The following is a 27,761-nucleotide window of genomic DNA, read 5'->3' as shown; positions in this document are numbered from 1 at the left end:
ATTTGTTTCTGTTATCAGAACCACAAAATGAGGGAGATTCATTGTTCCCTATCCCTTGAAATGACAGCCCTTTTCTTGACTTCAAAGAGCCTCCCCTTCAAAGATATTGTACATTATGCCAGAGATGAAGCTAAGCCAAATACTGAGTATTGCTGCCAGAAATCTTGGCCTCCATTCGAAGCAAACAGTTTGTAGCTGTGCCGCCTGAGTGGAGTTTGAGTTCACTCAGCAGGACTTTGAAAGCATGCTTAGTGAGAGTACCTCACTGAGGCTAGCCTGGAGTATTCATGTGCACAAATGTACACATCCACACGTGTACACCACAGAGAAAAGTAGGACAGTTGAAGCGAGTTGATGTTTGAGGGAATCATTAAAAAAAAAAACAAAACTGATTTCTCTCAACAGGTGAAGATACTTAAAGCATCCTGTAAGTTAAAGGGTAGTAAACAGCATCACTGTTTTCTTCCATTGCCCTTCCCATTCCTCTCCACTCCCTCAAACTCTGACTCTTGTAGTAAAGAGGTCTCTGAAGACTGGGGGTGAGGGAGAGGGAGGTCACTGACCTCACTGTTCCCTTTCTCCCCAGCACAGGGTCAGGGTTTGGACAGAGCCCTCCCTAGCTCCCCCAAACAAAGAAGCCTTGTTTTGCCTTGAGATCTCAGGAGCCTCATTAATATTCTACAGGGGCCTGAGGTCTGGGGGTGGGGAGGGGGTCAGATCTAAGGAACAATGACAGGACTGTTTGTTTAGCCTAGGGTGAGGAGAGTCATCCACCCTAGCAAGTGGCCCTATTGGGCCCACTCACTTACCCCAGCCTTTTCACCCTGGGAAGGGCTAAGTGGTGGCTGATGCAGGTGTGATCAGGATTGGAGAAACTTGAACTCTTGCTAGTCAAATAGGGCATTTCATTTGAACTTTTAGTTGATTTCCCCTATATATCATACAAGAAGGACAGTTTTTTTTCTCTCATCATCAAGTGATCAAATGATTTTATCATCCCTGACAAATGATTTATCATCCTTGGTATGTGATTACTTGATGATCATCTAAATCACCACAAAATGCTATATGTAGTATGAGTGAAAGAGAGTGAAGTCTTTGCAGCAACTTCGAATCAGTAACATTTTCTTTATGGTTAATTATATGTCACTGTTTATTTAACATAATGTTTCCAAGTTTTCCAATGATGTAAGAGGATTTGCTTCACATTTTAAGTACCATTTTCTTTTACATCCATTCAGCTCTAGTTTCCTAAGCATTCAAATAACTTAGCATTCCCTTCTCTATTTCATTGCTACTCAAAAACGAATATATGTGTTAATGAATCTCTAATGTGGAAACTAAAACAATTGGCTCAACAGCTCAATCCATCACTGCGGAGCTATGAACAGTTCAACAATATCAACAGATCAGATACTCATCTCTTCACAACTGGGATGGAATATGTGTTCTAAGGGCACAGCAATTCAGATCTATGAAGAATCTCAGTCGTTCTGCCCAATAAAAATCATATTTTGAACTCCAACCAGAAAAAAACAACTCAGAACACGGAAGAAACTGTCTTTTCATCAAAGTAGCTGACAATTGAAGCATTATGAAAATGTCTATCTGGATTGACTTTGAATTTGCACCACCCAAGAAATGAACTTCGGGATGTGTAATAACCTAAAAGCACATGCCCTCTAATTTAGAGCCTCTCGTGATCGACAAGGTATTTGCTGGAGTAAGGTTAAGGATAAGTACAAATTGTAACAATGCAAAGTTGGCATTAAAGAACTCTATAGTAAAATATTACCCAATGTAGTTCAATTGGGTTAAACTTGCTTACTTTGGTGAGTGATCCTAGTGAAAAGCAATAGTCCTCCCCAGTGTTGTCACTTCATTTGTGTTTACATGGACTTAGAACAAGCATTAGGTATATTGACAGTAACCTAGATACTCTTTAGAGGCAGAAGGGAATTAGAAAGTCGAATCTCTTTTTCAATGAACTTACTATCTTGTTTGGAAGAACAAATTTATGACTGTGAATTAAAACTCCAAGCTACCTATTATCAAATGTTAAAATGGACATAAGCAAGTCCTATGGACAAAATACAAGCAAACAGAACAAAGTTCAGAGTTGGCTACATTTATCTGCAAACTCCCAAAACAAATCTAATCAGTCAGTAGAGGAGCTTCAAGCCCTTCCCACCAATATTCTAGTGACGTAGTGATGCTGTCTCTTTAAACAGGATCCAAAAGCTTTTCTTAAGCCCTCCCTTCTTTCCCATGCCCAGGCATGCCTTAAGGACCAGCTCTATGAGATGGAAATTGTGAATCTGGGAACTTATCACAGGGAGGAGAGGAAGGGATTTCATCAAATGGAATAGTAGATAGAGACCAATTGTGCCCTGTACAATTCCCAGCTTGTCCCTTGCATCCAGCTGACAAAGGGAGAGATAGAAGAACCCTATACAATAGAGCTAAACAACAGGCAGGCTCATTGAGTGAAAAACTGGCTCCATCTCCCTAAGTCTCTAATCTGTACTACAGTCTTACCCTCCTCCCAGAACCCACCCCATAACCTCACCCCATGAACAGAGGCTTCCTTGATCAGGGCCTATAGCAGTTGACAGGGCCAAGATACTACAGTAGTTGTGACTGGTACTAGGGATGGATAGGGACCAGTGGGTGGGTTCTAGAAGTAAAACAACAATCATCAGGAGGTGATAGACACAAAGACTTGCTTCTGGACTTACCCAGGCAGATAAAACTCTACCCATAAAGGACCCGATAGGTACTGCGGCCAAGAAATCCATGCTGGGTAGTCAAATCATGTGGACTAGGTTAAATAAAAAGGAACTCCAGTCTTCTTTTTAGACAGGTATTAGTTACATATGACAATATTGGGATCACGTTATTTTCTGTACTTGTGTCAAACGTACATGTACACGTACACATACACATACACATACACACACACACACACACACACACACACACACACAACCAGTTTAAAACCTAACATTAGGAGATTAAGATAGATACAAGATTGTTAAAAATTCTATTCTCAGCCCATTGTTTCTTCCTTACCCAATTATGGCGAGAACAAGAAGTGTCTGACACTAGAGACAACAATATACCTTATTCCCTAGGCCAGACCGTCACCACTTGCTTCTTTTTTTTTCTTGCTTCTCTTTTGCTAGTGGTCTAAAGAAACTTACTCTCTTCATGGGGATGCCATGGATTTGCTTTTTTGGTGCTGGTCCTAGGGCTTGAACTCAGGGCCTGGGCACTGTCCCTGAGATTCTTTTGCTCAAGGCTAGAACTTTACCACCTGAGCCACAGCTCCATTTCTACCTCTTCGGTGGTTTATTGGAGATAAGTGTTTCATGGATGGACTTTCCTGCCCAGGCTGGCTTTGAACTGAGATCCTCAGATCTCAGCCTCCTGAGTAGCTAGGATTACTGCTGTGTAGCACCAGTGCCCACTGATATTATAGAGTTCTGTAGGGCAGAGATCTCAGAGGCCAAGGAAGAATAAAAGACAGCCAAGAAAGAACTCTTCAGTAAGCACTAGCTGTACTTTTAAGTTTGGAACTGGATAAGGACCTTTGAGTGGGAAAGGAAGGGTAATCAACCTATTTACCCACTATGGCTGATGTGACCATAACTGATCATGTCACTGTTCCCATTTGATCTTCTAAACCTGGAGTTCTGTGGTCAGTGTAGGTATTTCATGTTTTTTTTCTTTTAAAACAAACAATTACACCCAAATATGGTTTTCAGGGGTACAAAATGGAAATGAAGAAAGATGTCACTGGTTCGGATTCAACCTTAAAGGGATTTTGAGACTATGTCCACTCTTACCTACCTCCAAGTTTCGAAGTGTTACTATTCAGATAGCTCTGAGAAAACATTTCTGTTGTCAAGCTTTTGGGTCAACTTGTGGCTTTTCTAGCTCAGAGCCAAAGTGAAATCCCTATAAAGTAGGGCAAACCACTCAATCTTTCTGGCTTCCATGAGTTCTTCTGACTGAAGGGCCAAAATGAGAAATGAGGTGGTGAAGGCTGTCCTTAATCATTTTAGTCATGTCCCTAGGAAGAGTAAGTCAGCATTTTGGGTAAGTCCAGATCTGGTTTCTTTTTAACTTCTGGCACACAGATGGCATTCTAGCCACCTGGATGGGCTTCATCTTGTCTTTAGGCATTTGGTAAAATTGTATCTTTGATCTACCATCACATTTTTTTTGCCTGAGGTACATTTACTTACCCTAAGCTAACAAGAACTACAGCAGCCATTTCTGAAGGGAAGCATCCTAGTCTGGTTACCACGGTAACAGCCACTGTTCTCAAGAAAACAGGCTCTTGGAAGCTAATATTCTGCTGTTCAAGATGTCACTGTGTTATTCTGCTGTTCAAGATGACATTGTGTTGCTGAGCAGAGAATAATCAAATAGAGCTCTTGGACTTCCTTATACTTCCACTGTCCTCTCAAAGACTCATTTAGAATTTTTCCCTTCCAAGTCTGGACAAAGTTTAATAAGCTATCACTCCACACCCAAGCCTTTTGTGTAGGTACCACTAAATTCTATGCTGTTCTCCACCTTCAGGCTTAAGGAATTTTCTATGGTTAAGGTAGTGGGTTCTCCTGTTCCTGAAGGTGGTTAAGCAGAAATTTAGGAATGTTTTAACTTGTTGCTATAGAAGTGAATTTATTTTTGCCAGTCCTGGAGCTTGAACTTAGGGCCTGAGCACTGTCCCTGAGCTTCTTTTGCTCAAGGCTTGCACCCTACCACTTGAGCCATTTCTGTGGTACTGAGAAATCAAATTCAGAGCTTCATGCATGCTAGGCAAGAACTCTGTGACTGAACCCCAGTCCCAGTCTTAGAAACGAATTCTACAATGAGATTTGGTTCATGCAACTATTTTTTAAGTCAATGTCTCATTATATAGCCCAGGCTGGGCTTCAACCTATTATCTTCCTGCTGTAGCCTCCCAAGTGCTAGGATTACAGGTATCCATCACCATGCCTAACTCTGGCTCATATAATTTCTAAATTTCCCTTCTGATACCATATTCTACTGTATAAATTGCCTACTGAAATGAGCTGCAATACATATTCCATCAGAAGTAATTGCAGTTCAGCATCTTATAAGTGATTGTTTATAATTTATAAAATATTTGTGATGGCTGTGACCAAATAACTGAAAACTCAATTACTCCATTAGATGCATCTGGTTCAAGTATGAACCTATCACAATACATATCCTTAGATGACTTAATCTGTGGCAATCATTTTTGGAGGAAATCAACACCTCCTTAATAAGAAATTGTCTCTGTGGTCACTTTATTTGTTCTTCTTAGCTTTACTAGGGTTTTCATCCCCCAAGGAAGCAAAAGTCAACAGCTTTCTTTACTCCCTGTGCAACCTAACCAGTAGGTCATGTTGACCTTAGACAGAAGCCTGATGTTACCTAGGGCAGGGCTGAGTTCTTCCTGCATTCACCTCTCACCAGGCCACACTTAATTGGTCAAATGAGTCTTATCTAAACACACAAAGTATGCACACAGAAAATCCAACTGCCTCAGAAAGAGTCATCCTGTGCATGTGTTATTGTATAGCAATTGCTATTATTAGGAATTACAAATTGTTATGGAGCTTGTTTATTTTCAAAGGGCTTCTATATCATTACTTGATCCTCAACCCTGAAAGACAAAACAGTTATTGCTACTCCTGTTTTCCAGATGATGAAATGGTGATTCATGGTGACCCAACAAAGATTACAGAATTCATTAGAGGAAGATCTAGGATTTAAACCTGATTGTTCTGATTTGTAGTCCAGTGTTCTGTCCCATTAACTATCATACCTGAATATGTACTTAAAACAGCTCTCTCAGTGGTTCAGGATGAAACAACCTGAAGGGTGATACTAGCGCAATATAATCACTTAAAATATTCCTAACTCTGTGAATCTTATTGTAGTCTACTAGACACTACATTTGGTGGGGTGAACAGAGGCAACTGAGTCTCATTTCACTCAAGATGCCTTCCAGTTGCTACTCTCGTTTTGTCAAGTGCTTCAATGTGTATATGTCTCTGCTGCATCCTGTATAAACAAAGTCTTTTGCTCTATGCACCTTGTACTTCATATACACTACCAGACACTAAACTTCGTTTCTTATTTTGTTCATGGAACCTAGAGAACCCTCACTTCTCAACCAAGTCAGCAAGAGCCCCTTAAGTCCCAGCAGCCTCTTTGTCATGATAGAAATTGAGGTCATATTTATCTACTTGAAATGGTCACCTATATAGGTGTGTACACATCTACACACACACACATACACACACACACATACACACACACATCCTTACCCATATTTGTAACGTCATTGAGGTCTTTCATTTCCTGAACCTGAGAATGGCCTCTATAGCCATGGTCAACCTAAGTCCATCTTGTCTTATTCCCCAAGTTTCTACTGAGGCAAACTTTATTTCAAGCAAGCAGCTATTTGGTCCATTTGAGGGCTAGCCACTATTTAGTTGCCTCCAGTAGAATCAGGTGTGCCAGCTGACCCAGCCATAAGAATGGCCTTAGAATGAGGGAAAGAGAGGAGAGAGAAGGAAGTGAGGAGGTAGAAGGCCACCAGATTTCATTTGTCCTGCTGGCTACTCTCTCCAAGGATTTGTGCGACTCCACACGTGCTGCTACATCATGCTCACGAGAGTAGAGAGACAATGGAATGGAATGCTAAGGAATTAGAAGAAAAGAAAACAAGTGTACAAACACAACTTAAATAATTAGAAACCTCAGATCATAAAGTTAGAAATTCTCTTGTGAATTCCTGTGCCTACCTGAGTCTCGGATGCTAAAGTTTGTGAAACTCACCCATGTCTTTGGGTCTCTGACTCCAGTTGTAGTCGGCTGGCTAGTCTGCTTTGCGGCTGACTTTGTTCAGCTGGAAGGATCCTGGTCTCTCCAGTCTCCTTCGGTCCTTTACTTTTTCCTCTGAGTATCTTTGTCCTCTTCTGCAATGAAAAGGGCTTTCTGATTGACAGCCAACCCCCTTAAAGGGACAGGCTCACTTTCCTCCTCCTCTCCTCCTCCCCTTCTCCTCCCCCTGTCCCCACCTCCTCAGGGATACTCCCTTCTTTAAGGGTTCCATCTTCTTTTCTGCCTTTCACTGGGAAAGATTTCATTTTCTTTTCTTTTTCTCTTCTCCCCCACCCCCCGCCACTCCAAGGCTTCTCTGGAATTTTGCTTTGTTGCAAAGCCAACCAGAAATGTGGATTGGGGGTGGAAAGAAAATGGAGAGGTCCTGGAAGCCTCCAACTGCTCCTTGGGTGCATTTGGTGTGGGATGGGAAGCCATAGGAATGGTATCCCTGAAGAGGAAGTCAGAGTCAAAAACCTACATGTGAGCTCCTAGAGTTCTTCCAAATCTTCTCCTTATGCCCAGCTGCCTTTGGCAGTGTCCACCTTTCCCTTCCCCCTCCTCCTGAGGAAATAAGCACTCCTCCCCCTCCCCTCTCAAACACAATAGGGAAGAAAAATTTGTCTTTACAAAATTTCTTCCAAATCCGTCTTGCTTTTCAGCTGAATGAGAACAAAACGCAAGCTGTTGCTTCCATGAATAGATTGGGAGCGAGATGAAAGAAGTTAGAATTGCAGGAATTTTATAAGCTAGACTAACAGAGAGCCAGAAGAGAGCAATACCTGTGTAAGTTCTCAGACCAAGCTAACGAAAAGACCAAAGACAAGAAGGTAGGTTATTTCCAAGGAGCAAACTCAACTTGAAGACAAGAACACAGTCTGGGAACTGGGTAGTTAAAATTCCATCTGGCGGGTGTAGTGTCTTCCTCACAAAGCAGAGGCCAGCTAGGGAGAAGTAGGGTGAGGGTTGGAGGTGAGACAGCAGGTGGCCTCAGATAAAGAAATACTAAGAAAAATGGCCAACAAGCAAAAAAAAATCCAGGGGAGTAATATATGAAATAACTTTATAGATAATAGTGATTTCTAAAATTTGTGAAGATACTTGACTACATGGGAGTAGCCAGGGAAGGTTTTCTAGAACAAGTGAACCTTAATCAGTGCCTCTCTAGCTACCCTGTTAGGGTTCACTTTCCCTATGGGAGCCTCAGATAGGCATAGTTCGCTTAAAGGTCATAATCTGCTCATGGATGGAGTATAAGGAAACTAGCTGGCACATAGAGTAGGTGCCTGATGCCTCTGATACTCCAGAAAAAAGAAACTTTTTGTATGATTTGCCTTGGGGTAATAGTGGAGAGGGGGAGATGCTGAGCCTACAATCTTCCTATGGGGCAAGAGAGGAAAGATTGTGTCTCAAAGTTTTCTCTTTGGGTTGTTAACTTATTTCTGGCTTGTGGACATGTTTCTGGCTTGGGGTCTGCTGATAGGAGGGTGAGGTCGCTGGATTTCAGTGTTGAAGCTTGCTTAGAGTCCTAGGGCTCTTCATCCCTTGCTATTAAACCAGTCTCAAGGCAAAAGTATCCTTGTAATGTTGCCCCTTGTAGAATAGTAGCAGTAGTAGTTGTCTAGAGCAGGCCAGATTGAGGTCATAGCTGACTGGGTCAGCAATAAACTTCTGTAAGATGACTGAATGTCTGTGAAGGAGGGGAGTGATCAAGAACAGCAGATTTCCAAATGCTGTACCATCAGTTCATCAGATGGCAGTAGGAACTGTACCCAAACTTTTGGTATTCCGCTATAGGAAATGAAGATAGATGATCTGTCACAGGTAGAATAGATGAAGTAGTTTGGTATACAGAAAATATTCAGTCTGTCTCTTCTCACAAATCTTCCCCTTGGATTCTCAGCAGCAGCTGTGAGAATGGCTACACTATTTAGAAAAAAAAATTTTTCTCAATAAACTTACAAATGTCAGTTTATCAGCTATGTTACCCTAAAGCACATCTCTCCTGCCCTTTCTTTCATTTCCATTGTCTTACCACTCATTTTCTTTTGCTCCAAGTCTCAATCTCTGTCTCTGTTCCATTGTCTGTCTCCTTTTCTGTGTCTCTCTGTCTCTGCCTCTTCCCCTCTTCCTCTCTCCCTTTTTCTTTCTCCTGACCACTTAGTGGAGTAGATCTTCTGGTCTCAACATTGCTGTTATGCCCAGGGCTTTGAAAGAGGCTCTGCCAAATGACTGTCATGTTGATCCCAATATTTTAAGCTTTCCAGCTTCCTAGGATCTAGCATATTTCCAATGCTCTGTACATTCAGACACGCTGCCTCAAACCTCTCTCGAATTATCTCTAACATCCCCCATAAAGTTTCTTTAATAGGTCCTTAAGAGGCCTCTTTTTAATATTTACCCATCCCCATTTATGTATCACTTTCTGCTGCAATTGATTCTACTGGATGCCCTGAGCATCCTGGTTCCTGGCTCCTGCAGTACCCAGGGAATCCTCAAGAGGGCACTGCCAACCTTCATGGTTGCCGCCTGCTGTGGGCCTTGGGTGGGAACAAAGCAGGATTGTCTGGAACTGGTAAACAGTTTGCTTCATGCAGTTCTGATGGTACCTCAGAGAATCTGGGCACCCTTGATCACAGATTGATTTGCATGTGCATCTTTCTTGGAAATAACTTCAAAATACTTGGATTTTTACTTCCACTCTATCCTTTAGGATCCCATAGTATGTGCGTCTACAGCACAAATAAGATTCTCTTTCCATCATTTTATAGGCTGCATTCTGAAATTCCAGAAGCCCAAGAATTTCTTCCCCAAACTAGAAAACGACTCAAGTGCCTAATCTGGTGGCCTACTCTTCTGGGCTCATGTAAAAGAGAAGGCATATTATCAGTAAGAATCATGGGCCACTTGCTAACATTTGGCCTTGTAAAGTTGAGGCTGGCTTCTCCTCCCCAAGACAATGTCATCCCAGACCCACAGACCAAATTTGTGAAAACAAGTGGCTGCCTCTCATTGCTTTTCTAGCGCTGGCAATAGAAGCCTGGATGACAGGCAGGCAAGCACTATATTAAGCCCTGTATATTTGCAGCTAGAACTTTCCACACCCAACATGATGCCGATTGGCTTGACTATGCCTTTATGGCCAAGAGAACTAAGGGCAGAGAGCCAGACATGTCATATACTTTGAGCTGGCAGGGAATGGGCCGTGAAAGGTGCCCTGCAGCCTCTCTTGGAGATTCAGAGAGCAGGGCAAGAACGGACAGACAGCTGGTGAACTGGATATGCACGGATGAGGGATAGATGCTCATAGCTTTGGGATAAAGAGTATCTTGGAAACCAATGTAATCAAATGAATAAACTCAGCAAGAGAGTGCCTGAGGAGCATCAAATAGCTAGGAGCAGTGTAGACAAGGCAGTTGATCACACAACTTACATCCACCAGTATGAAAACTTCCCAAGATTTTACACAGTAGCCCTTGCAAAGGTGTTTGCTTGCTATGACTGATAGGTCATATGTTTGATATGATCTATGAGCCCAGAAGAAATGAACTACTGTCTTTGGCGGTCAAATAACGTATTTCTACTCCAGGGGACCAATTCTGATTTTCTTTCTCCTGTGACTAATGGAATACAACTTTCCTGATGCTACCTAGCAGGAACAGAACAGAACCTCCTCTAGAGAATACTGCTTTCCAGACTTATTGCTTGGAACTTGCTTGGACTATTGTTCTGTTATGAAAGAATGAATACAGAGCCTCTTTCCTAAGCAAGAACAGCTGGGGGGAGGATGGGAGTGGACAAGGCTTCAGGCTGCTGTTGCCTGATTTTCCAACCTTCTATACATTTCACGGTATAAGGTCCCAGTTGGAAATCAAAGTCAAAGGTAAGTTTCATGAAGTTTTAGGATGAGTGGGATTCTAAACAAGTAGAAATTAGTAGACACTAAGGAATTATGGGAGAAAACAGAGGTGTGGCTCAAGTGGTAGAGTGTCAGCCTTGAGTGGAAAAAGCCAACAGAGCATGAGGCATTGAGTTCAAGTTCCAGTACTGGTGCAACGCACACACGCACGCGCACACACGCACGCACGCAAAAGAACAAAAGAAAGAGCGAGAAGCAGCAAGCAAGAATGTTTGGTATATTAGGTGTGATCATAACATCATAATTATTTTTAAAGGATATTTATCAGAAATCCATACAGAGATATTTATAGGTGAGGTGTAAGATGGATTTTCCTATAAGAGGGATTTTTCCCTTTCCAGAAAATTTTAGTAACAAGGTTAATGAACATAACAAAAGTGAACACATTTGGATAGATTGAAACTTGCTGTGTCCATGGAGGTTTGTTGCACTATTTTGTCTACTTTGCGTATGGTTCAACATGTGTTCATAAACAGACTCAGTGTTAAGATTCAGCATAACCCAGAAGGAAAAAAAATGTGCTCAAGAGAACGCTCTGCCTATATCCTGTTAAGAGTAGCTGCCTCTGGGGAAAGGGCTGGGGACTGCTGTGGGAGGAAGGCTTAGTCCTGCTATGCCCTTTAGTGTGGCTGCAATTTGTAACCATGTATTATTTCTTATTTACTCTATTGAAAGTCTCTTTTGAAAAGTCCTTCAAACTGGGTTGAGGGGAGAAAGTCCAGAAGCAACTCAGATCTGCCCTCCTGGTCTCAGGTGGCCAGTGACACTATAGCCATGAACACAGGTTAGCAGATTTCTACTGCTCCAACCACTGCTCATGATGCCTGTGCTTCCTACTGGGGAAGACATGAGTCCTTGATACTCACAAAGGTCTTTAACCCAAAAGACAGGCTTCCACAGGAATGAAAACTTGATATTGAAGGCTACAGCTGCCTCTGATGGAATTGGATCTGGAAGCTACTCACACCTCTTCCTTTCAAAGCCATAGTCTTGGTAGCTTTTTCAGAGATGCAATTCCACCCCTTGAACAAATACAATAATAATACCAATAGCAGTAATAATGTTTGTTGTAACTCTCAAAGAAACCAGGCCAAGGTTCTATTGGGCTGTTTTGAGATCTCACTTGGGGCTGCAACAACTCAGTTGGAAGCTATGATGCTGTGGAGCACAGGTCTAACCTTGAGGTTAAGGTACCTTCTTTGGGAAACTAGGCTAGCAGCCAAAATGGAGAAGGGGAAATCTCAGTTCTCCCTGCCGAGAGCTATTCACTACAGCTAAGCACAAATCATGTTGCTGGAGCATGGAACAAATACCTCACAGAGAGAGACCTTGTCTTCCCTTTTTCTTTTCTCACCCAGCCAAGCTCTAGATAAAGCCTAGGCAGCTGATTTCCCCACCAACCAGGGCCCATTTGACAACCCACATCCTGGCTCAAGAAGAGAACAGACCTCTTTCCATCATTGAGTAGGGACCTCCCTTGCAAACTCTGGTTTATGGCGAATATTCACTCTCCAGTTAATCCCACCTAAGGAAATCCATGGTGAGATTTTTTTCTATGAAACCAGGATGTTGTGACATGCTCTGGGTCCCTGAGCTGAAGCCAGTCTCTAAGATCTGCTAAGTTGCTGCCGACTGTGAGGGGCTAACATCCTGCATCCTGGTCTAGCTCTTCTAGACTTGTGGGCATCTCAGCCCTCCAAGGGGAAAAAATAATGTATTCATTTTTTTTTCTTTACCAGGCCTGGGGATTTCTCAAGGCTAGAGCTCTATCATTTGAGCCACAGCACCACTTCTGGCTTTTTCTATATATTTGGTACCAGGGAATTGAACCCAGGTCTTTGTGCATGCTAGGCAAGCACTGTACCACCAGGCCAAACTCCCGACCAGTATTCATTTTTTTAAGCACAATTAATCCAAAACCAGAAAGTTTTAGGAAGTGATTCCCGGGAGGATCCTCCAAAGAGGGTTTTACCTGCTCTTTGTGTTATCCTTGAAAATCCTTGAAAATTTCTAAAGCACTGCAATTATTTCCACAAGCTGTATCCAGCAGTTCTTGGAAGGATTTCAAAGGTACAGTGGCAGCAGCTTCCTGCAGTCTCTCCTGCCTGCCCACAGCAGAAACTTTTAGAAAGAGCAACAAAATCCTCATCAGGATATTCTCTCTTCCATGGCTCTAGTACTGCAGTCCAGCTGTAAGAAAGTCATTCTAATCCTTCAACCCAAGAGATTCTTCCAAGAAGTTGGTCTTAGGAAGAGTCACTGACTCTAAGCTATAAGCCTAAAAGGGCCCCATCCTGCATCAGGAGTTACTTTTCCTCAAAAGGCCTACTATAATACCAGATACTCAAGAATCATATATATATATATATATATATATATATATATATATATATATATATATATATATTCGATCCTAGGGCTTTAACTCAGGGCCTGAGCACTACTCTTGAGCTTTCTCAAGTCTACAGCATTACTTGAGCCACAGCATCATTTCTTTTTGTATGTATGTGGTACCAAGGAATAGATATGCATGCTAGGCAAGCACTCTACACTAGGCCAAACTCCCAGCCCCAATACTTATATTCTTTAGCTAGGCACTGGTGGCTCTCACCTGTAATCCTAGCTACTCCACATGTTGAGATCTGAGAATTAAGGTTCAATGCCAGCCCAGGCAGAAAGAAATATTCAAAAGATTCTTGTCTCCAGGGCCGGGAGTTTGGCCTAGTGGTTAAAGTGCTTGCCTAGCATGCATGAAGACCCGGGTTCGATTCCTCGGTACCACATACATAGAAAAAAGCCAGAAGTGGTGCTGAAGCTCAAGTGGTAGAGCTCTAGCCTTGAGAAAGTCCAAGGACAGTGCTCAGGCCCTGAACTCAAGCCCAGGACTGGCAAAAAAAAAAAAAAAAGATTCTTGTCTCCAACTAACCAGGGAAAAAGACTGGAAATAAGGAATAGCTCATGTGATAGAATGTTAGCAGTAAGTTGGGGCAGGGAGTTTGGCCTAGTGGTAGAATGCTTGCCTAGCATGCAAAGACCTGGGTTCGATTCCTCAGCACCACATCCATAGAAAAAAAAAACCTGGGACTGGTGCTTTGGCTTAAGTGTAGAGCTCTAGTCTTGAGAAAAGTCCGAGGACTGTGCTCAGGCCCGGAGTTCAAGCCCCACAACTGGCAAAAAAAAAGAATGTTAGCAATAAGTGAAAAAGTCAAGCAAAAGAATGAGGTGCTGAATTCAAACCACAGGGGGGAAAAACCTTTTCTAGCTGGGTGTTGGTGGCTCATGCCTATAATCCTAGCTACTCAGGTGGCTGAGATCTGAGGACCATGGTTCTAAGTCAGCCTGGGTATGAAAGTCCATGAGTCTCTTATCTCCAATTAACCACCAGAAAAGCAGAAGTGACACTGTGGTTCAAAGTAGTAGAGTGCTAGCCTTGACCTACAGAGCTCAGGGACATCGCCCAGGCCCAGAGTTCAAGCCCTACAAATGATAAAAAATGGAAACAAGTTTTTCCGGAAAGCATGTTGAGAATATTAACCAAATGGAGAGAACAGAACCACAGCTAACGCTGAGTATCTCCAAGATGTCTGGTACTGCCCTGAGTGTCTACTGCAAGCAATGTAAGCCTATCCTTTCAAATTCAATTAAAATTGGTTCATGTCTACTTAGTGTCATTGGCTCATCCAGAAACTTAAGGTTCAAAGTTAGCCTGAGCAGGAAAGTCTGTGAAATGCCCTCTCCAAACTAACCAGCAAAAAGCTGGGCTTAATTGGTGGCTCAAGTACAGAGCACTAGCTGAGCTAGCAAAAGGTCCTGAGTTTAAATACCAATACTGGGCAAAACAAATGTATCTCAGGTCCTCATTCCATCCCTGATTGAGAAATCCAATGTCTTTCCTTAATATTCTGAGAATTCTAAAGGTCTCTGGATCCCATAGGCTTTTAAATTGGGCTCCTAACAAACCTTTGTTTTCAGTTCATAGCTACTCTCTTTCCTTATTTCTTTCCTTGTTTTTGTCACACTGTATCAGCAACACTGTTCTTGCCTGACTTCTATTTTTACAAAACAACTCACATGTGGGATTTGTGCAAGCAACAAAATTTCACCAGAAGGGTTGTGTATAGCAAAATGACACACTTCCAGAGACACCAGGCCTCTACATTCCCGAGTTACTTAGTCTAGGAGTCACTTTAAGCCCAACCTTACAATTTGTGAACAAATTTTATCTTGAGGTCTTATAGCATCTAAAGAATTGGAAAGTGTTCCTATGTTCAATTGACAGAGGTACAAACTATCAGAGGACTTAGGTGACTTAGTCAAGGTTACCCAGCTAGTAAGTACTAGCAGTCACAGCGCCAGCACTCATTTTATGTGCTCTCAAAGCCTGTTAAAGAGACCCACCAGGAATACACTGAGGGTTGGGTAAGCTGAGTTTGTTGCTCATTTCAACAAGGGGCGAGACCTACTGTTACTATGTGCATTTTATCTCCCATTCATGAGCAATAAACACAACACTGGTTGTGCTGCTCATGGGCTTTGGTCAGAAAACTTTCACAGATATGGAGCTTTATCTAGAATCAGCTGAGACCTCACAGCTTTGGACTCAGATCTTCCACTTAATGATAGTGGCTACGTTTGAATTTCCTTTACCTACTGCTTTAAGATACCAGTCTTCCCATATCTGGAAGTAAGAGTTCACATTGAATTGAGAAGTAGTGTTTCATTAAATCTTTTTAGCCTTTTTGTTTTCTAGATTCTAGGAATGATGGTGTCTCTTGGAATATTTTGGTTATCTGATCAGATTTTTATGACTTCATGATTAAATAAATTTCTAGGCTTTCTAATATTTTTTGTGGGTCATGGGACTTGAACTCTGGGCCTGGGCACTATCCCTGAGCTCTTCAGCTCAAGACTATATTGCCCTACCCCTTGAACCATAGCCCTACTTCCCCTAAGAGTCTCACATTTTTTAGTGCCCAGGCTGGCTTTTAACCGTGATCCTCAGTTCTCAGCCTCCTGAGTAGCTAGGAGTACAGGTGTAATCCTACAGCCACCACTCCCAGCTTCTTTTAGGATTTTTTTTGACAGTCCTGGGGCTTGAACTCAGGTCCTGGGCACTGTCCTTGAGCCATAGCACCACTTCCAGACTTTTCTGTGTATGTACTAACCAAGGAATCAAACCCAGTGCTTCATGCATGCTAGGCAAGCACTTGTCTACTAGGCCAAACTCCTGGGCCCTCTAGTATGTATTTTTTGTTGGCCCTGGGATTTGAACTCTGGGCCTAGGCATTGGCCCTGGGCTCTTCAGCTCAAGGCTGCTGCCTTGCCCCTTGAGCCACAATGCCACTTCCTATGCATTCTTTTTTTTGTGGTCTTGGGGCTTGAACTCGGCCAGGGAGTCACTAAGCTCTTTAGTTCAAGGCTACTGTCCTACCCCTGGGCCTGGGCTTTCTCCCTGAGCTTTTCAGCTCAAGGCTACCACCCTACCCTTGAGCCAAGCCCCACTTCCCATTTTCTAGAGGTTAATTGGAGATAAAGTCTCAGGTCCTTTTGTGCCCGGGCTGGCTTTGAACCTTGATCCTCTGATCTCATAAAGCCTCCTGAGTAGTTAGGAGCCAGGATTATAGGTGTGAGCCACCATGCCTATGTATTCTTATAATCTTTCTTTTTTTTCTGTTCCTTGGGCTTGAACCAGTTATTTGCCACATTTTTCTGTATCTATATCTGAAAAAAATGTATTGCTGCATGTTAATCACCTTTCTTCTCTTAGCAGGAGAAATGTAACTAGTTTTTTAGTGATGAATGAACTGCAGCTGACTTCTGTTTTGCATTTTTTTCCTGCTCCATTCTCTATTTTTCCCTCTATTGTGAGGGATTAAAAAAATCATTTAGGCACTGGAGGCTCACTCCTATATTGTGTGTATTGAGGAGGCTGAGATCCAGATGATAGCATTTTGATGCCAGTCTGGGCAGAAAAGTTCATGAGACTCCATCTCCAAAATCAGTAAAAAAGCAGAACTAGAGGCATGTCTCAAATGTAGAGTACCATCTAAACAAGTAAGCTGAGTGAGCATGAAGCCCTGAGTATAAACCTGAGTATCAGAAAAAGAGTTTGATGTAGTCTGTCCAACTTTCAGTGAAGTTAAACTTATGAAAAATTTATCTACCAAACTTAGTATTAAAATATTTGATTCTCATCCACATAAGTATAATATGCAAATATATCTTTTAATATTGAATTCAAATTAAAAGAGGTATAGTTAAGCACAAAGGCTGATAGAATATCTGTCTACCAGAAAAGGTGGATTTTTAGATTTATAAACTCCCTTTTCACCTTTGTTCACAAAGCTTCTGGTTATTGTGCCAAGGGTATTTCATTTCATGATAAGTCAGAAATATACTGTGAACAGAGCAGGTAAAAGGCCATGAAGGTGGTCAAAATACCTTATGTACATGTGTGAAAATGGAACAATGAAGCTTGTTGACATTGGTTTGGGAAGGGAAGAGGGAAGATGGAGAATGGAGGGGTAAGTCTAATCCAGGTATGCATCTATGGATATGTCAAAATGAAACCCCTCTGTACAACTAATTGATGCTAATCTTAAAAATGGGACAAGTGGGGCGAGGAATTTGGCCTAGTGGTTAAGATGCTTGCCTAGCATGCATGAAGACCTGGGTTCGATTCCTCGGTACGACATACATAGAAATAAGCCGGAAGTGGTGCTGAGGCTCAAGTGGTAGAGCTCTAGCCTTGAGAAAGTCCAAGGACAGTGCTCAGGCCCTGAGCTCAAGCCCAGGACTGGCGGAAAAAAAATGGGACAAGTATACTGTTTCTCTCAACCTTCCATTAAAGTAGCTAAGGCATAGTCATTTGGTCTAAAAGCCATAATAGCAATAGCAAAACTTGTTAAGGATTCCATTTAGCTTACTTCTATATCTATAAATGGCTCCTTGGGCTGTATAGATTCTCCATTGAGAAGAACAATTCACACTTTGCAGCTAGTTGTCTAGCCTCCTTTGGAAATTTATTGTTCTACCCTTTCACGCTGTTGCTGAGGTGTGCTAAAGCCAATCACAGTTCTCCATTTACTTGAAGGGAAAACCCTACAATTAATTGTTCACTTGTGTTAAGAAACTACAAACCTTCAGACACTCAACTCTGCAAGAACAAGAACTGTTTTAACTCTACTAAAAAATTAGGTTAACTGGGCTGGAATGTAGTTCAGTGAGAGAGCAGTTGCTCAGTAAGCACAAGGCCCTGAATTCCATCCTGAGCATCACACACACACACACACACACACACACACACACACACACACACACTAACTTAGAGGAGCACAAAATGGGCTCATTTCTCTTGTCACAAATAATGCTTTAGCTCCCAATATAATCTTGTGTCCTAATAAACTGCTGTTTCATATATGAGCATCAAATATCAATGCTACAGCTTAGTTAATTTTGTGCATTTTGGGTAATACTTAAGAGAATTTTAGATATTTAAAATGAAAATGATCACTGTTCCAGAGTATCATATTTCTCCAAAAATGTATTTTAAAATTATTTCTAGGGCTGGGAGTTTGGCCTAGTGGTAGAATGCTTACCTAGCATGCATGAAGACCCAGGTTTGATTCCTCGATATACCACATACATAGAAAAAGGTGGAAGTGGTGCTGTGGCTCAAGTGTTAGAACTCTGGCCTTGAGAAAGCCCAAGGACAGCACATTGGCCCTGAGTTCAAGCCCCAGGACTGGCAAAAAATTATCTACCATGTGAGACCCATAGGCTAGTTAGAAAAGTCCTTGGGGGAGGGGATAACTGATTGTTCCTTCATGCATATTACACAAGCTGTGAATCCTATGTTAGGAATAATATAACTAGCATAAATGACTCAAAACTTGCTTTAGACCCATAGAAAAGGTCATAAGTAACATTTACTCTAAACATCCAACAAAATGGCAGGTGCTAGTGGATTACACCTGTAATCCAAGCTACTTAGAAGGCTGAACTCTAGAGTACTGAGACTTGAAGCCAGTGTAGGCAGAAAACTCCCAGAGATCCAATCTCCAATTAGCCAACAAAATTCTAGAACCAGAGGCATAGTTCAAATGGTAGAATGCCAGTTGTGAGCAAGAAAGCTGGCGAGAGCCCAAGTCCCTAAGTTCAAGCTTCATTACCAGCATGCATGTTCATCCATGCATACAAGCCCCAAATGATCTAAATTCAGAATCTAGGGTCCTTATGAATAAACATATTATCCTTAAATTCCTCTTAACTAATCAAGGGGAAATTTATAACAAGTACTTCTTGCTATAACTATATGCTACAAGATAAAACAGCTGAACCTTTTAAAGAGCTATTTGTTTCCTGGACGAAGAATCACTTCATTTCTGCAAATTGTTAACATTACAGTAGGCTCATTTGCACAGTCTAGTTTTAAATGATACAGTACAACCACTGTCAACCACTGTCATAGGTTAGAGGATTCAAAGGCTAATCCTGCAATGTAATGAGCAGGACACGCTAATGCTTGTCCTGCTACTGACTATATTCTCCAAAAAAAATGTTGGAAATGGGGAAAATAAGCAAATCACCGGTTCATGTCCTTCAGCCTTACTTTCTGTCTTTGGCTACAACAGAAGCACCAAGAAACAAATAATCAACTTCTAACAACTAGACCCCAATAGATCCTACTAGTTGTTCCATTTTTTTTACCAGTCCTGGGCTTAAGCTCAGGGCCAGAGGACTGTCCTTGGATTTTTCTCAAGGCTAGAACTCTAGCACTTGAGCCTCAGCACCACTTCTGGCTTTTCCTAAGTATGTGGTACCAAGGAATCGAACCCGGGTCTTCATGCATGCTAGGCAAGCACTCTACCACTAGGCCAAACTCCTGGCCCTTCCATGTTGTTTTATTAAAACAATTTTACAAAACATTAACATCAGACAGCGCCATTATGGGTAAAGACCAGTATGCAATCAGACCTAAACACAGACAAAACATGAATAGTGTCTAACAATAGATCTTATCAAACTTCCCTCATTCTAATATGAATGAAGGCTCTCTGTCTCTTCAATGACATCTTAATTTTGCCTTAACACTCCCTTTTTATAGATGCCCTCTCCCGAATTTCTCAAGACAAGCCCAAATCCTGTGTAACCCTAATACTTACAGGGGCACCACCTGGTTCCCTATCATGTCCATTCTCCCTTGAAGCAAGGAATATTACATATATTACCCCACTTTTATCCTGCAAGGGTAAATGATCGTTCTCCATTTTATAAAGTGAGACACAGTTTAAAAAACTATCCCTCAAACAATAAAAATTTTAATAATAAAAAACTATCCCCTAAACTACAGCCGGTAAACTGAGAAAGTCACACAAGAATCCAGGACTTGCTCTTTGTATTATTCCATACTGCCTTGAAGGAGTACACAACTTACAGAATTGATCAGGTTCCTTGGAACTTTCTTTAGAAAAATTACATTTTTCCACAAACTACTTCTAAGTCCTGGTTGTCATTCTGGCATATTGTCCCCTCTATGATTAACTCTGGCAAATTTCAATGTTCTCATTAACTCTGCCCATAGTTGTTGCACATTCAATTGTGTATGTGTGTGTATTGAGTCAGAAGGTGGTAATGTATCTTGATGTGATGTATGGTATGTTCTGGGGCTGCACATGATTACTAGTATCATTGTGACCATTTAAGCCTGGAACAAAAAAACAGCCAAAGCTTTCTTCAGACCATTTGCAGACAGAGTGCTAAGGAGCAGGCCATGGTGAGACTGCTGCCAGCTCAGCACAGGCAATTCTAGGAAGCATGAAGGGAGGGACCAGAGCCACCACTGCAGAAGTTCTATTTAGTGCTGCCGGAGGAGAATTAGCTGTCAGCATCCTAGAAAAGATGGAGTGGATTCTTTTTTTTTTGCCAGTCCTGGGCTTGAGATCAGGGCCTGAGCACTGACCTTGGATTTTTTTTTCTCAAGGCTAGAACCCTACCACTTGAGCCACAGCACCACTTCTGACTTTTTCCATGTATGTGGTACTGAGGAATTGAACCCAGGTCTTCATGCATGCTAGGCAAGCACTTTACCACTAGGCCAAACTCCCAGCCTGAGATGGAATGGATTCTTATGGCTGTTAGACTTCTGCCCACATTGTGCTGGACATAAGAACTAAAGGGGGCTAAGAGCAGGTATGGCAGCTGGGCATGCTAATGCATGTCTATAATCTCAACACTCAGGTGGCGGAAGTAGGAGGAATGCAAGTTCCAGGTCAGCCTAGGTAGCATACCTAGACTATCTCAGCTAGTAAAAGAAAAGGAGGGCTGGGAGTGTGGCCCAGTGGTAGAGCGCTTGCCTAGCATGCAGAAAGCCCTGCGTTCAATTCCTCAGCATTATATACACAGAAAAAGCTGGAAGTTTTGCTGTGGCTCAAGTAGTAGAGTGATAGTCTTGAGAAAGCTCAAGGACAGTGCCAAGGCCCTAAGTTCAAGCCCCAGGACTGGCAAAAAGGGAGAGGTATAAAATACAGCTTCTGTTCTAAGGAGTTTACCTTAGCCTCTCCCAACATGTAAGGCCTTTTCTTCTCTCCCTCCTATCTGGGAGCAAGTGTAGAGATACCAAAGGAAGACTCAGGGAAAGAGTGGGAAGATATGCTGGCTGATGTGGGAATGAAGCCCAGCCATGAGGCCCCTTAGGTCTTAAGTGTGTGTACTCATTGATCTAGGACTGTCTGCTCTAGGATAATTGCCAGGCTAAACCAAGGGCAGCGGAGAGGAGTTATGAGTTGGGTGGAAGAGGAACAAAGTTTAAGTAGCAGAGTCTTAGGAACAGCAAGTTGAAATGAGTGTTGGGAGAATAGGGTAGTTTGCCTAGAGGCTATGTTTGTTTTAAGTTACTTAATTAGGATTCCACTTTCATTTAGGATGGCTTGATGAGCAAGTGACAGCTTACATCAGTAAGACTAGATTAAATGCTACTTCTAAACACCGATGCTTACAGATGTCAGAAGAGAAGTTCCTTCTCTGAGCCAGCCAGAAAACAGAGGAAACAGGATGAGACTAAGGAAGGCCAGGAGTCTTGAGAAGGGGCTAGCAGGGACCAAATTATCTGAGACAGTGGGTCATTAAGAATCAGCTAGGGCAGTATCTGTTATGAGCTGCTTAAGGTCATATTTATAACCTTCCTCCACTAGATACTGTGGCAGTAGGGGGAGAAATTGTACTAGATAGATCCCAAATGTAGAGGATATAAAAGAATAGGCATCCTATGCACAAGTCCCAAAACACAGAACCTTGGCACGGTTGGCTTTATTAATCAGAATACACCATCCACATAGGAGAGGCTTAGGCTCAGTGTAATAACCCTTAACTTCTTGAGATTTAATCCTCTCAGCTTCAATGTGAAAAATTAGAGTACAGGGCTGACTTGGTCTAGCTAAGCTTCCATTATATTATTCAGCCCCTAGCCACCACAGCTACTGAACCAGTTTCTGCTCCTTCTCCTAGAAAGCTCTAACACCAACAGACAAATATCTCCTTCTCCTTGGCTAGCACCCAGCTAATATAGTTTGCATCTTTTTTAAAAAGACTCTCTCTCCACTACCCCCTCCAAACAGAAGGTAATGAATAGCAAAGAAAGAGGCCATTAAAATCCAATGAAAATATTTCCAAAGCACTGACAAATTTCATTAGAGTCCCTCACTGGAAGGAGAGCAGAATCTCCCAGAGCATGTTTCAGAGAATGCCGTTTCCACTGGGGAAAGGTGACAAGTAAAAAAGGAGTGTACAATCCAGATCATCACTTTTGGGTAATTATGCCTCCCACCAACACCAAGGGTTGTAAGATACTAAAAATAGTATTTTCAGACAGGTGCTGATGCCTCACACCTGTAATCCTACCCACTCAGGAGGCTGAGATCTGAGAATCATGGTTCAAAGCCAGCTTGAGCAGGAAAGTCCTTGAGACTCTTATCTCCAATTAACTACCAAAAAGTCAAAAGTGCAACTATGGCTCAAAGTGGCTCTGCTAGATTTGAGCAGAAAAGTAAAACTCATTTTCAGATCTTTCAAAAGCAGAAGTTCTATAGGTAAATATCTGGAAAAGACTGTCTCAGTTTGAATATGGTTTGTTTCCTCCACAATTCTATTGAAATTTGGTTCTCAATTCAATGCTGTTAAGTATGGAGGCTTCTAAAAAGTGATTAGGTAGTTAAGAGGGATTACTGCCATTCTTATAGGTGCAACTTGTGCCTTTTCTCTTCCACACATGCCCACTTGCCCTTCCACTTTACATAATCAGTTGGAGTAGCATGATATCCTCAATGTCATGTTTCCGGACTTCCCAGCCTCCAGAAACTTGTGCAATAAAAATGACTCAATCTTAGAATGTTGTTATATCAACATAAAACAGAATAAGATAGCTAGGCTAACCAGAGTTTTTGACAAGTGTCTACTGTCTTTAAAAGATAGTGAAAATGGGCCGGGAGTTTGAGCTAGTGGTAGAGTACTTGCCTAGCATGCACAAAGACCCGGGTTCAATTCCTCAGTACCGCATACATAGAAAAAAGCCAGAAGTGGTGCTGAGGCTCAAGTCGTAGAGCTCTAGCCTTGAGAAAGTCCAAGGACAGTGCTTAGGTCCTGAGCTCAAGACCAGGACTCGCAAAAAAAAGAAAAAAATTTTAAAAAAGATAGTGAAAATAGAATTTGCAGCTTGATGCCACTTAAGTACTAACTGCATGCCACATTCTGCATTAAGTACTTCACCTGTATTTACCATATCAGATTAATAGATGCTACTGTAGTCTCATTCTATAGATGAAGAAATGGAGGCACAGAGAGGTAAAGACACTCCTTCATGATCAGAAGAGCTGATGATCTGAGGTCAGTGTAGCAGAGACTGTACAAATGCTCATGGAACTCACATCCTCTTTGTATAGGACCACCACTGAAATACTTTTCTCAGATTCCATCCCAAGGTGATTGGACCATCCGAATGTGAATGGTGGTACTTCAGTCTTCTCCACACTGAAGTAGAGTGGATGTGCCTCCTTCATCTTCTCTTCCTCAAATTCTTGCCCAGAATGCAGAGGACCTACTAAAGAACCATAAAACATAGTATAAAAAGATTGCCAAAACCACATTATGAACCAGATTGTATGGGTTCCTGAATGACTGTTTTGATTAGAGCCTACTAACTCTATCCTTTCCGAGCAGCACTGGACTGCGATCCGGATACAAAAGCTTGTTAACTTATTAAAATATTGAGATTTGGGTGCCATTTCTTTTATTTATCCTATCCAACTATGACCAATAGAATCAAGACATTTTCTTTCCTCTAGGTTCTCCTGAAAAACAAAATTCTGAAGCATTTGCCCATGCTGAGGAATGAGTGTAAAACAGTAAGTACAACTTTCAAAGTCAGAACTAGATTCAAGTCTCAAATCTGCACCAGCTGCACAATTCTGGGAAGTGAGTTAGCTTTTCTGAGTTTTTGTGTCTAATTGAAAAGTTAATATATTAATACAAAACTCAAAAAAGTAGTTGTAACAGTTCCATGAGACCACATAATGTCCCTCTTCATTAAAAAAACATCCATTATCGGGCTGGGAGTTTGGCCTATTGCTAAGAGTGCTTGCCTGGCATGCATGAAAGACCCAGGTTCAATTCCTTGGTACCATAATCATAGGAAAAAAAGCCAGAAGTGGTGCTGTGGCTCAAGTGTTAGAGCTCTATCCTTGAGAAAGCCCAAGAGCAGTGCTGAGCCTGAGTTCAAGCCCTAGGACTGGCAATTTTTTTTTTAAAAAAAGCATCCATTACCATTAGTACAGGGAAGCCTCTGGATGACCTATAATAAGGGGCTAACAAAGTAGTACTTCTTTTTCTGTACTTTTTCCTCCATATCTTGATATAAGTGGTCTGGCTTGGCTTGTCAGGCACCTTGTCTGGATTATCACCCTCCTGCTTTCTTCTGGCTAGTATCTTCCTAGAAATCCTACCCTGACTTCATCCTTAAGTACTAGTGTATGTGCCATCTACATCACATTCCAGACAAATGCAAATTCCCAAGGAAAGTTATTCTCTGCCAGCACTCTGTCTCTTTGGAAGGATCTGCAAGGTGACTTAGGTGTCTCTTTTAAAACATATTTTCTCAGTGCTGGATTCCCCTGGGTTGATTCCTATGTCTGGAATGGTCCAGGATTATGTTGCTGCTTCCATTCTCAGAATCCAGTGTACTCACTGTCAATGTACAGGGACTAAAAGGTTGCAAATTTCCTTCTGCCAAGGACAGAAGGTGCAACCACTGCAGGCACATGCCTTCTATGTGGGGGTGAGGAGGACTCAACAAAGAAAATTCTAGTGATAAATGGATTCTTGAGCATGGTCATATATAGCCATAATCAACAGTGATACAACACACTGAATTCACACATGTACCTCTTCCTGGAAAAGGCAAAATAAATATTTTTGTAAATTATCCAGTTGTAACTCTCCTCAATCCCCATACCACCACAAAGAAAGATATGTACTAAAAGCTCATTTTTAAAAAAATATTTCTTTAAAGTTCGCCTGAATTACTCAACTATTTCCCCCTTTCCTCTGCTCTGGTGTTTTCATTGACTGCAGACTCTCCTATACTTATTTGGCCTCAGGCTAGTGAACTTCCTCAGGTAATGTCTCTGGTAAGCTGTTGAAATCCGAATGTGGGGTCAGGCTGGCCCATGAATCTGAATCACTGAGTAAGATAAACCACACAAATAAATGAGCTGTCATATATGAGGTCATGCCTATGAACTTTGAGCTAAATCGTCGGTATTGTGAATCACTTTCTGCAGAGACTTGATTACCATTAGGTACGAACGTATTATTGCTTTATCACTCTCTGCTGAGACTTGATTATCAATGTAACACCTGACAGGGTCTTGTTTTGTAGATTATATAAGACAGGAACGGGATGAGAGCTGCAGTCTTAAGTTTACAGCCTTAAGCTGTAGTCTTGGGCTGTAGCCCTCACGACCCCATCTGTTACTTGTCTTTTCTTTTCTTTTCTCATCCTCACCTCCTAATCAGGTATCCTGCCTTGCTGCTGGCTGGCTCCAACAGTAAGCTGCGATGGATGGTGTTGGAGAGTTGTCTGCTCTTGCTGGAGGCATAGAGTACCTTCCCTCAACTCCTGTAGACCATGACTGCTTCCCCAGATCCCTCTAGTATTTCCTGCTGTTCTTGACTGAGGCTGATGGGTATCTAACTCCTCCTTCAATCTAGACCATTCTGTCCTTAGTGTGGAGAAGACCACGGAGTCTCAAAGAATCACACCACTGGAGCCAGCACAGGAGGCACTTCTTAGAGGTCTTCCTGGCTCAGGATGACCAAATGATCCAGGAACAAAAAACTTTAGAAGGTGTCACAGCCCCTTGGCTGGGGCAGGTATCTAACAGGAGCCCCTGGCAGCTTGGAAGCTACAAATCCTCTTGATTCTATTTCCTAAAAGGCAGAGCAAAACTCCTTATAAGTAATAGTTATTGAGTGCTTGATAAATGCTCAACCCTATTCTAAATCACTTGCTAATTATGCATTAAATCTGTAATCCCTGTTTTATAGACAAGGTAACTGAAGCACTGAAAGCTTGTAGGACAAGGAACAAAGTTCGGAAGCTAAATAACCTCTTTACAGCCACACTTCTAGTTACCATTCACACTGCTTGGATAGCGTACCTACAAGCAGAAAAAGGCCCATGTTGTGTCTTCCCCCTCAGTTCTTCATTCAGGACATGGCTTCATGTCCTGAGGCTTTATCCTGGAGGCTTTATCCACCATAAAGAAAATACAAATAAGTTACCCTAAAAGAGAGAGAGATGGGATAGTATGACTTTAAGGTATAGAGTAGTAAGCCCCTATCTGGATCTTAAGAAGGCCAGAAAAGGAAATGAGTACAGCAAAATTATTTGAAGAAAGCAGTTAGTAAGGTAACTGGGGAACAGAACTCCCTCTTCTCCCCAGGCAATACAGCTGCTGCCCCAGCTTCCCCTGCACAGACATATATGCGTGTTCTCACAGGAACCTAGTTCTGTGCTCAATTATTACAGGAGAAGGGAAGAGCAGGGCTTCCAGAAGAGAGACTACTTGTTAGTGAAGGAGCCTGGCACATGTGCCCTCCAGCCAGCTCTGCTTTTTAAAAAGAAGCCCAGAGTATTGGGGGCTGGGTGACCTGCAAATTTCCTAGGGCTCTGGAGAGCACCTATGGTGAGGACAGATGCTAAGACACTCAGCTGCTCTGCAGGACTGCCTCATTCAAGATGCTGTGAGCATAGCTTTGTGGGCAGCCTCTTGGGCTTGCATTGCAGAACCTTCCTAAGGCAGGCTCAATAGGGACACCCAGAAGATGCCTCAATTTCTCTAGATTCTGCTTATCTTGCAGGACCCCCTCCATTTTTTCAGCCAGTGATCTATCTGCAGCTTGAGCTCAGTCTCCATCAGTTCCTTAGGCTTTGACTCCTTTGCATAAAATTACAGTCTTGGTGACCCTAAGATCCCTCAAGAATAGGCTGGCTAAAAAGGAAAGCAAAAATCTTCCCACGGCACTTCTCTCTAAAATGGCTCACTACTGTGTACGTTTTGAACCTGTATACCCCATGTTATTAGACATCTCAGCAACTGGTTTCTACGCTTCTCTTTTTTTAAACAGTACTGGGGAATAAAACTCAGGACTCATGCTTGCTGTGCAGTCATGCTAGTATTTGAGCCACTCCACCAGTTCCTTTTTGAATTGGTTATTTTCCAGGTAGGGTCTTACTTTATTCCTAGGTCAACTGGACTGCAGTTGTCATATTTATGCTTCTCCAATAGCTTATGATAACAAGCACATGCCACTGTGCCCAGCCGTTGGTCAAGATGGAGTCTTGAGAACATTTTATGGGCTAGGAGTGTGGCCTAGT

The 27,761-nt window shown here is 42.1% G+C and overlaps 1 protein-coding gene across 1 annotated transcript in view; it reads right to left on the bottom strand.

The window, feature by feature from the left end:
* The window catches only part of Plp1 (proteolipid protein 1), a 116,961-nt gene that overhangs the window by 9,625 nt on the left and 79,575 nt on the right, over positions 1-27,761 (bottom strand). Inside the window, exons 4-5 of the mRNA XM_090326414.1 lie at positions 23,752-23,924; positions 6,868-7,007 (exon numbers count right to left, since the gene is read on the bottom strand). Coding sequence (XP_090182540.1) covers positions 6,868-6,871 — 4 coding nt within the window. The 5' untranslated portion in view covers positions 6,872-7,007; positions 23,752-23,924. The remainder of the gene's footprint in view (positions 1-6,867; positions 7,008-23,751; positions 23,925-27,761) is intronic.

This window comes from Megascapheus bottae, chromosome X (genome assembly GCF_031878675.1).
Source record: "Megascapheus bottae isolate mThoBot1 chromosome X, mThoBot2.hap1, whole genome shotgun sequence".
NCBI classification, from domain to species: Eukaryota; Metazoa; Chordata; class Mammalia; order Rodentia; family Geomyidae; genus Megascapheus; species Megascapheus bottae.
Note: the sequence above shows the minus strand (reverse complement) of the source record. Positions and strands in the feature narration are given on the sequence as shown.